We start from the raw sequence: 11,585 nt of genomic DNA on the forward strand, positions 1-11,585 counted from the left end.
GTTCCCGGTCCTAGCTATAAACAAGCAATACATTGTGTAACATAAATCTTTAACGGCCCAATGAGGCCCGATTAATCGACTAAGACAACAATAACTCCTGCCATGGCAGGCATGATGGCACAATGCAACTCTAAACCCCATTAAATTCAACATTTAGTAAAGCCCCACTCTACTAATGCCACGGCTGGCATGCTGGGACTTGGGGTGAATACAGTACTCAGTTTAACAATCATTTTGGAGGTGACTGTATTTCACACACACACACACACACACACACACACACACACACACACACACACACACACACACACACACACACACACACGTGCACACGCACTCACAAGCACACGCACCTTGACAGAGGAAATCCCGCAAAATGGTGTGGGAGCGTTAATGAACGGAGCACTAACGGCCACACAACAACCTTATTCATGCATGATAAGATGTCATCTTAACCCATTAAAACCGGGAAACATCGGTGTCATTTTAACCACTTTAACCATTATTTTATACTTTGGCTATTCAAAACTAGCAGATATACAAGCTCATAGCGCGTCACTTTGTGCCTTGCTATGAGCTTGTAGATCTGCTATCTTGCTTGGATCTCATTATATGCGCTTCTTTATAATTCGATTGGGATTGTTAAAGGGATATTTCACTTTCAAACATGTTTGGGGTCATTTTAACGTCTATTCAGGCTTTTCTGTTTCACCCCAGACAGTTTTTAAGTTGCTTGATTTCAGTATTTAGATATTTGATATCAATGTTATCAGACACACCCCCTTCCTATAAACCCATTGTAACTTCAAACTCAATTTTAGCCATGTTACACTCATTGAAAACACACATCCTTGGTTCTGTTGACTGATATTGTCCATCTAATGCGTGTGGGGTCCGGGTTTTTTCAATTACGTTTTTCATTATTATTTTTTTATTTTCTCACTACTCATTTAGTGCCAGACTTATTGTCTCCGCCAGACCGAAAGGCATGGCGAGAGAGTATGTTTTACCCTCCGTCCGTCCGTGTGTGTGTGTGTGTGTGTGTGTCCGTCCGTCTGTGACCAGCTAATCTCCGCCACCGTTGGCTTGATCGCAGCGAAACTGTGCACACACACTCCCTGGATGCCAATTCCGAACTTTTGCCCCAAATTTTTCACATGGGCCTTTTATAGCGCCACCAGGAGGCCGATTTGTGCAAAACATATTTTTTGACAGTCCTCCTACAGATTTTGTCCAGAAATCTCGCAAATCGGTACACAGTATCTCTATAGTCATTAAACAAAACGTGTCTTTCAGATTTTTCATATTTCATCCTGATTGGCTAAAAATGGCTTCCAAAGTTTGCAGGAGTGCCCCGTTTTCAACAAAATGCCTCAAATCATGAACACAGCATGCAATTTCCGTGAAATTTTGCACGCTTATTTCCACTATGCCGAGGAAGAAATTCCACTTGAACATTTTCAAATCAGCCTCATGGTGGCGCTATAACAGGCAGATTCATGTTTTTAACTATAACTGCACCGATCTGTGTAAAACTTTGTATGCGCACTCCCTAGAGGTCAAGGAAAAACCTTTGCCTTTGATTTATTTTTTTATATTACTCCTTCCGATTTTATCCAAATTTCACGCAAATCGGTACACATGATCTCCATAGTCATGTGATCAAGACGGATGTGTTTGATTTTTCATATTCCATCCTCATTGGCTAAGATTGACATCTAAAGTTTGCAGTAGTGGCTTGTTTTTAACAAAATTCTGTAAATCGTGAACGCACCGTCCGATTGTGGTCAAACTTGTGCACGCACATTCACACTATGTTGAGGAACAAATGCCACCCTTTTAACATTGGCCTGTTATAGCGCCACCAACAGGTCTAATTTAGCAAAACATTTTGTTTTGCACAAAATGCCTCAAACCATGAATGCAGTGTCCGATTGCCGTGCAAGGCCTAAGAACAAATGGCACCCTTTAAACATTGGCCTATTATAGCGCCACCAGGAGGCCACAATAACCTACCTGACCTGGCGGAGACCTGTGCTCCGAGGAGCACTTTTTCTAGTTTCTGGCTGTGTTTGCCCAGTGCCAGAGATTTTAGTTTTTTATACATTTTCAACTGGTCACAGAAAATGTATATCCATTATGATCACTTGTCTGACTGTTTGTAAACACACCGGTTTCCTTTGGGAAAAAACAAGTCAAACACGTCAATGGCACTGAATGAGTTTTTTTATTTTTTATTTTACCCCCCAAAAAAAGAAATATGAAAGAAATATGAAAAGGGTAATTGAAAAAACACGGCCCCCTCACACAGAACCAAGGACGGTGTTTTCGATGAGCTTTGGACTTCACATCGTTGCCACAAAAAGGGGTTTGGGGGATTTGTGGGGTGTGTCTGCACTTGGTATGCAAAAGCAGACGAGCTGTGCAATTGCCACCAAACTTGGCACAAAAATCGTTATGGGTCTGGCCTTTGAATCATCTAATCGTGGTACATCCAGTCTTCTCAGAAATTGTAGTATACATAATTATTAAAAAAAACTATTGCCCCATATTTTGGCCACTATAGGGCGATCAGAGCAATTTAGATAAAAAGAGTTGTGCCATCTCTCTTCACACCATCGGCCTACAAACGTAGCGTTTCTGACACCTCATTGACACGGCTCTTGTATTTCAATGGTTCTGGAATGACAGTGCTGCTATTTATTGTGATCATCTCCGACGTGCTTTGACATGTTTTGTCTAATTTCTGGCAACAGACAGTGCGTGCTATTTAATTAATTAATTGCCATCTGATTGTGTTTGTTGTAGCTTAACATGTTTATATAGCATCTCTGTTAGTAGAGCTGTTTGGCACTAAACATTGTGCACTTTTTGTAAGAAGGCTGAAACTTTCAGCATAGTTAGTAAATACCATAACATACATTTTCAGACGGGGAGGGAAGTCAGATTTGACCTCTGAGAGGTCAAATCCAAGATGGCTGCCAGTCTACTGGGTCTAAATGTCTAAATACTTTAAAAAAAACATTTAAGGCGTTCTTTCCAACTAAGTTGGGGTTGCTCATTCATTTCATGATATGATTGGAGATTGCCAGAACCCAAGAACATTCATTAAATCAAGGTCAAGGTCCAATTACATAGTAAGCTTTGACACTGGGTAGTAAGCTTTGACACTGGGTACTGCAATATAGTGAAACTGTACCTCCATTTTGTGACAATGGGAATAATACAAAACAAATGAACAGATTAAACCTATGATGGTAGTCTATTTTAATACTAAATTCATAGTAAATGACAATAATCAAGGTTCAAGGCTTCTTTATTGTCACATCTTGTGTACAGGAAAGACAACAACTAGATTATCACAACAAGAAAGTTGTGATAATGGTAATAATCAAAATTTAACAGTCTCCACAACAGAGGCACAGTGCAGTACATTTGAGTGCAGCTTTGGCACACTTGCATCGTCCAGTACACTCTTTCGTGCAGCGACAGCGGATTAATTCATGGCACGATTTGGATGTTTCAGAGAGAATGGTCCAAAATGGTTGCCACCCAGTTGTTTCCTTTGTCCAGCCCCATTCAGATGGCTCTGGCATCTCTGGTTCCAGTACCAATGCCTGGTTCCAACAGTTTGCCTGGTAGAAAATGCGCTTGATGTGTTGCTTGAGTGCTGCCTGGGTTGGAGGAATGCTCTCTAGCGTTCTTGACTTCTTTGTGAAGAGCTGTTTCCTGGCATCATTCACTTCCATGCACTCTCTGGTTCGGTCATACATGAGCACCACAAATCGCTCTAGCAGGTACATTGATCCTTCACTGACCTCACTTGGCATCTGTAGGAGTTTACTGAAAGCCTCATTCACCTCTGGGAATGACTTCCAAGTGTCCCAGGCAGTCTTCTTTCCTCTGCCAGCAAACACAGATACAATGTCGCACCCGGTGAAAGCGTGAAAGACTGGAAGAGTCAGACACTGTGTTGGAGTCATTGTGGGAACCATTTCATGAACAGCTATATACCGAAAGCTTGATCCAACACCAAAGCCAACCCACAGCTCACCAGGACCTATCTTGCTGAATGAAGCCACAGCCAGTACTACCACATCAGTATCAACAGTGCGTATGGTCACCTTCTTACACCCCTTTTGCACAGTATCTGCCACATGCAGAAGCAGACGAGTGTCAGCCTCCTCTTGCGAACATGGGGCAGGGCAGGCCAAGTTTGAATCAGCAGGAGAACAGAGGACTCCACTCCCATTAGTTGCATAAAGTTCCTTGCCCTCTACTAGAGGAATGTTAATAAATGAATTGTCTGAACCACATCAGGTGTGTCATTGTTGGTGTTGCCTTTAACTCTTTGACTGCCAGAGTATTTTCATAAAGTACTCCCCCAGTGCCAGCGATTTTCGTGTTATTTAGTTTTGTTAATTTGGTATTTTATTTTCATATAGACTGCTCTAAACTGGACTTTTGAACTCATACGATCACCCACCACTAGAGAGCAGCAAATACCCAGCTTGATCAGCTCTCTGAGTCAATCACAGCTCTCACAGCCAGTCCAACAGTCATTTACATGAAACCGGATGTGAAGTGGTCTCAGATTCTCTGATCGGCGAAAATTACGATGTGATACACGACGGCGATGACTGTTCGTCACCCAGACCATAGATTATAGAAGGGGAGGTCTCCGATCGTTTTTTATACCGTGTGAAAAACAGTATGTTTAGCTATTCTGGCCGAAAATGACCGTGAAAAAAAAAAAACTGAAACGGAAATCGCGTCATAAAACCGGATGCAGTGGTGGGTGAAGTAAGTGGAACCTGAAACTTAGAGTGATTCAGTGCAGAATAGCGTGATCAGAGATTAAATAATGAACGCTCGTCCAACGCGTCCAACGCGTCGACGGCCAACTGGACAAAGTAGCTATTGACGCGTTATCGAGTCAAGGGCAGTCAAAGAGTTAAGAGACCATTGATTGTTGCACTGCCATTTGTTGATTCTGAGGAAATCACTGAATTTTTGTGGGCACATTTTTACCTTGACCTCGACCTAAATGCATTTCCTTGAAATCTGGTGATCTCAAAAGTATTACCACATGAAAAGGCATCCCCTATTTAGTTGGAAATGATACTTTAAATGTTTTTCTTCTGTGTTTGGTTCCAAATTTAAGTTGGACTAGCGGCCATTTTGGATTTGACCTCTCACGGTCCTCAGAGGTCAAATCTGACTTCCCTCCCCGTCTGAAAATGAACATTATGGCATATACTAACTATGCTGAAAGTTTCACGCTTCTTACAAAAAGTGCACGATTTGCTCAAAAACGGGAGTTAAACAGCCCTACTATGTGGGGTGGAAACGTCATTATGTCCGAAACTGTTACTTTTCAGGATTCAAAGAAAAAAGCAAAAGTAGCAGATCTACAAGCTCGAAACTTTTGATACTTTTGTGTGATGATGTAAGTTTGAAATAAGTATGAAATAAAGTTAAAGGTATCATGACATTCATGTTTACATCATATTCAGAGTCTTTGTCCTGGTCCTGTAACGTGTACAAAAAGTTTTAACTGAAAATTCCACTCCAGTGATTCACTGTAGGTGTTTTTGTCTCACATTTCTAAAGCCTTTTCAACTGCAATGAAAAAAGAAATATTTGCCTGCGGGTGTCACTGGTGAGGGATTTTGCCTGTCAATCATCGCCTCTGCTCCGCCCCCCCCCAAAGGAAAGGATAGGGGAGGGGAGGGGCGAGGAGGAGAGTGGGTGGGATTAATCGACTGTGACCTCACTGTCGAAGGGCCAAGCTCAGATTACTTTTCAGCCTAATTATTCAGAAAACCCCAGACCACAGAAAATCCACTGAATGATCAAAGTTCAGATTTTTTGGGTGTAATTGAGGTCATAAAACACAAAACAAAACATAAAAAATATAAAAAGTGAAAATGAATGTCATCGAACCTTTAAGATATGTAGATAAGCGGTTTCTGCGATGTGTAATGACACAGACGACACGCTGCTGTCGACTGTTGTCTATTTTCTGACCGTCGTGCCATGAATCAGCAATACGATTTTTTATTGCTATTATTAACGTTTTTGTTCCGTCTGTTGATTTATTGGTGGTTTTATGTTATTTGTATGTTCTGCATATATTTGAAAAACAATGGATTTTTAACCTGTATCACCTTTCATTTTTTACTCATGATTCTCCAATAAATCCTATTTTGACCAAAATAATAATAACATATTCCATCTCAATATGTATAATTACTGTATGTGAGGTGTCAAAAATTACACTTCAGTCAGATGCCTCACAAGTGTGTGATGCGTGCGTGTCTGTCTGTGTGCGTGCGTGTGCCTTTGTGTGTGTGATGTAATACAGCTGAGATGGCGTGAAAGAAAATGTCCTTATTTTCTCAGGTACACGGATTGTGTCTCACGTGTGCACACACACACACACACACACACACACACACACACACACACACACACACACACACACACACACACACACACACACACACACACACTTTACCTTGCACATCGCTCTCTGTCCCAATTTCTTCATCTCAATGAGTTTTTCTTTTTTTAATCAGTCTTTTTATTAGAGATTTTTGCATTATACACAAAACAGAGTAGCATACTCCAACACCCACCCCTCAGACCCATAAAAAACACACCAAGGACAAGAAGAGCAAAAATAGAATACAGTACGTGAATGGCATGAAAGTTTAATATCTCAGAGCGATTATATAATTACTGTGTGTGTGTGTGTGTGTGTGTGTGTGTGTGTGTGTGCGTGTGTGTGTGTGTTTGTGTAGGTATGCAGCATCGGTGAAGGATGGCTCCCAGTACTTCGTTCTGCTCATCATCACAGATGGAGTCATCTCGGACATGGCCCAGACCAAGGAATCTATCGTCAATGTAAGAACGTCCAGTACACGGCACCACTTCAATTCCACATAGTGTCCTGTTTGTCATATTCACAGAGATCAATCAATCAATCATTAAAGTGTGTGTCAATTTTGGAAAACCAATAATGACATGCCTAAAACAGGGCCGCCAGGTTAAAAGGTTTTAGAAATATTTAACAACAGCTTAAAGTGGCACTATGTAACTTTTTTTAATGAAGAAAATGTAATGTTGTATATATGGTAGAGTATGTTAACACATTAGACTGCCCCAACGCTCCTGATTTCGTGTATAGAGGGGCGGGTGTAAAGAGCCGGCGAGAGATTGCGGCTGATCCCATTGGTTCACCGATCTGTCCGTCAACCCCCGCCTCGTTAACACAACATTACGAGCGACGCCCACTGCACTCTGGTTGGTTGGGAAGTGAAACACTTCCTCATACCGAGTACACCGACGGGCTGGGCCAGGCTTTTATTTTTTAGCAACACTAAACAATAAAAGCCTGGAGATCGAGGCTATTAACACATTGACTGCCTGAGATTAAAACATTGTTTTTCTTCCCAATGCCATCGGAAGCCACTTTGTAGACACGGAAGTAAACAAAGAGTGTCTGGGGGGTGGGGGAGGGTCTCCTCTATCCACCGGAGCAAATTTTTTTTACCGCATTTTGTTGCTATCACCCGTTGAATATGAATATGTTTTCACCAAAAAAGAAGAAATCCGAGCAAGATGTGTTTTTCTACAAATCCTAGTATAGGGACGGAGGTGACGTTTTTTGGGATGACGTCACATCCGTCCATTCCTTCTCTGAGAGTCAAGGGATCATTCCTAAGTTGTGTTAGAGTGCCCTCTTGTGGAATTTTCAACAAAATGTTCTTGGCAGGCAATGTGTTAATACAATATAACTTTGCCAATTGGGGTGGTTATATTTTGTGTCCCTGCTCTTCTATTGAGACATTTAGATCGTGTCAAAGGTCATGTCTCACCTAGAAACAGAATCTGACAAGAATTTTGACCTGAAGGTTGAACTTATCCCCTGAGCAAGTTTAAAAGACATATCTATCATTAAAACCGGGAAAGCACAGTGTAATTTTAGATTGTTGCTGTATATATAATATATAGCAACATATGTTTTTCAGAAAACTCACAGCGTGTCGTGCCGCAATGCGAGCTTGTACATCTGCTATTTTTGAACATTATTGAATAATCTTGAAAGTGTTCGTTTTTTTTTACACAATTATTCTCTTCTTGGGGTCCCTGGCACAAAACATTTTCAGATAGTAGGTCCGCATATCATTTTGGGGGTCCTTTTTTCCAGATTTTTTTTTTATCTTAGATTTTAACCAATTTAAACATTATTTAATAGCAGAAGTACAAGCTTGTAGATCTGCTATTTTTGTTATGAGCTTGTAGATCTGCTATTCTTTTTGAAAGATCGTGAAAATGTGTGCATTTTAAAGTGAACATTTGTAACTCAAATCTTTGCTTTTGGGGGGGGGGGGGTGGGGGTCCCTCGAACTAAATATTTTGACATGAAAAGGTTTTGAGCACCACTGATATAGCAACATACGTTTTACGTTGGGATTTAGGAGACATTTGTAGACGTGTTCCTGGATTGAATGGGTTAAGAGTCTGGGTTACTCATCTAAATAATGAAGTTGGCTGAGCTGCCGACTTAATTATCAGGAACACATCAAATTAACCTTGTTCTAACCCGGTTTGTCAACGACATGATATCAATCAATCCGACTTATCGACCTCATCAGAACACTGACACGACATATAAGTTTAATATATGCACCGTCGTACAACGAAATACAAGTCAGGCCTTATCGATTAAGACACACTGGGAAGATGGAAAACATACTGCCTTATTATTGAAGGAAAGAATGCATCAACTACCTCTGGAAGTTGGTATGAAATGAAATGCTGCCTGCTCACGGAACATCCTTCTCAAGATGTAAATTAAGTACATATGTTAAACTTATAGATGAAAGGAACAATTAACTTTAATTATACAAAGAACTTCTTCTCCCCTCCCCTCCCTCCAGGCTTCATGTCTTCCCATGTCCATCATCATTGTTGGGGTTGGACCCGCAGAATTTGATGGTAAGACAAGTCCTACATGGCCAACATATAACCACACACACACACACACACACACACACACACACACACACACACACACACACACACAAGCCTGCACACTAGTGAAATCTATTTTGGGTTCCATTAACACTCTACCAACAAACATCAAAAAGTGTGACTCCTTACCCTCCTTCAAACCCCCCATAAAAGAGCACCTGTCTGCAATTTGTAACTGGTCCTAGAAAAGTCCTCTAAGCTTAAAGGGATAGTTCACCCCCAAAATGACTTCGATTAGTCACCCCATGGAGACTTGAATTCATGGATATTTTTTTTGTTTTTGTCGCATTCCTAAGCCAATAATTCGTAGTACCGGCAGTGGTTCCGGTAGGAGACACAAATAGTCTCCTTTGTGTCTCCTACCAGAAACGCTGCATACCGGTCTGCTGGTCATCAAATTATTGGCTTAGCAATGCGACAAAAACAAAAAAATATCCATGAATTCAAGTCTCCATGGGGTGACTAATTGATAGAAAAAAAATATGTTTACTGTACATATACGTTCATTGCTACTAGTGTTGAGGACGTCTTGTTTATTATTGTATATTGTATGTCTTTAAATGTCTCGATTAATTGAATATACACAGGACCACAATGGAAACAAGCCCCTAGGGCTTTTTGTGTTTTAGCAATCATTGTAATATCGTACCACTGTGCTATTTGCAACTGTTAATTAAGTATTCCATCAATCAATCAATAAATCAATCAATCAATCAAACTATTTTATTTTGCTGTGCACCTGTCCTCTCCTCCTCAGCCATGATCGAACTAGACGGCGACGAAGTGAGAATCTCCTCCAGAGGCAGATATGCAGAGAGAGACATCGTACAGGTAAACGCTCTACTCATTGTACTAATCGTGTTGACGCCTAGATTTAGTGTAATTCAGGGGTCTTCAGCAGGGGGGTCCGTGACCCCTCGGGGGTCCTCAGAGCTACTACAGGGGGGCTGCCAAATCTTTGTGTGATTGGAGCGTTTTTTTATTTTTTACATTAAAGGGATAGTTAACAAAGAGTCTCCTTAGTGTCTCCTACCGGAACTGCTGCCAGTTATCAAATTATTGGCTTAGGAATGCGACAAAAACAAAAAAATATCCATGAATTCAAGTCTCCATGGGGTTACTAATTGATAGAGAAAGAAAAAGTAATTTTGGGGCTGAACTATCCCTTCATTTATAATGAGGGCTGAGGGTTTTGAGTAAAAACAGGACTTCAGGCCAGATCTTTAACTCCACTGCTGCTCTGGTCAAGGCAACTCATAAATACTTGCCTTCAAGACAAGATGTATATATTTTGGAGAGATATACACTTTGAGCTCATTTAAATTTTTATACAACCTACATCTCAGGATTCTTTGACACTTCCTTTGAAAATCCTTTCTTGTGGTCCTCCCTTCTCTTCCCCTCTTTTCCTTTTCTGTTCTTGTCCTCGCCCTCTCATCCTTCTCACTCCTTTCTCCTCTCCTCTCCTCCTCTCCTCTTCTCTCCCCTCCTCTCCTCCTCACCCCTCCTCTCCTCTCCAGTTCGTCCCATTCAGAGACTACATCGACCGGACGGGGAACCACATCCTCAGCATGGCTCGGCTGGCCAAGGACGTCCTGGCCGAGATCCCTGACCAGTTCCTGTCGTACATGAGGACCCGCGGGATCAAGCCGTCCCCCGCACCCCCTCCCTACAGCCCTCCCAGCGAGCCTCTCCAGACCCAGATCTGAGATATAGTGAGGAGGAGAGAGAGAGAGGAGAGGAGAAAAGAGGAGGAGAGGAGTACAGTAGCCAAACAAGTGACTTGCAAAATACTTCACATTTACTCTCCTGAGCCCTGAGCCCCTGAGTTGTTGGTGGTCGTGAGAAGTTGCAAAAAAAAGGGTGTTGGGTTCTCTCTCTCTTTCTCTCTCTCTCTCTTTCTCTCTCTCTCTCTCTCGCTAGAAGGTGTGACAAACGACAAAGCAAATGATTCATCTCCGAGGCTGGGCAGGAAGCTAACGAGAGCCTGTTTACTTCCAACGTCAGGCGTTATTAACGTGGTGTGTTTTTGAAGGGGAGGGGGGGGGGGGGGCAATGTAGGGTGTCTGATGTGCTCTCTGAGGGAAGGATGGATGCAATGAAGTAAGGGAGAGAATGAAGTTGAAGGCATTTATCACTCCTGAGAAGGTATCAAGAGAACATCTCTGGACCAACGAGGGACCTCTTTGATTCTTGTAAATAGCTGGACATAATTATGTAACACCTCTCTTTCTCACTCTCATTCATTCTCTCTCTCTCTCTTTCTCTCTCTTTCTCTCTCTCTCTCTCTCTCTCTCTCTCTCTCCCCCCCCCCCCCCCCTCCAACTTGCTCAATGTTTACAGTGCACCATAACAACTTTTACTGTTGATATACAGTACGTCTTATATTAACATTGTTGGGAATATCCTCTCTCTCTCTTCTCTCTGGCATGCCAGTCACGTAGCAGCAGTACAGTAGCCCCAACTTGCTGTACCGTATCGTACCGTACTGTACCGTACTGCATTCTAGTGTGTGTGTACCTTTGCATGAGTGTGGTGTCAGT

The 11,585-nt window shown here is 41.9% G+C and overlaps 1 protein-coding gene across 3 annotated transcripts in view; it reads left to right on the forward strand.

Moving 5' to 3' along the window:
• Window positions 1–11,056, forward strand: part of LOC308079388 (copine-8) — a gene marked incomplete at its 5' end in the record, with an annotated part of 106,171 nt that extends 95,115 nt beyond the window's left edge. For all 3 annotated transcript variants that reach the window (XM_080420847.1, XM_080420848.1, XM_080420849.1), the window contains 4 exons: window positions 6,807–6,909; window positions 8,949–9,006; window positions 9,800–9,873; window positions 10,563–11,056. In XM_080420847.1, the coding sequence (XP_080276973.1) occupies window positions 6,807–6,909; window positions 8,949–9,006; window positions 9,800–9,873; window positions 10,563–10,751 (424 nt within the window). In that variant the 3' untranslated portion in view covers window positions 10,752–11,056. The remainder of the gene's footprint in view (window positions 1–6,806; window positions 6,910–8,948; window positions 9,007–9,799; window positions 9,874–10,562) is intronic.
• Between the last annotated feature and the right edge of the window lie 529 nt (window positions 11,057–11,585).

The sequence above is a fragment of the Gymnoscopelus braueri genome (assembly GCF_963280865.1).
Source record: "Gymnoscopelus braueri genome assembly, chromosome: 23".
NCBI lineage: Eukaryota > Metazoa > Chordata > Actinopteri > Myctophiformes > Myctophidae > Gymnoscopelus > Gymnoscopelus braueri.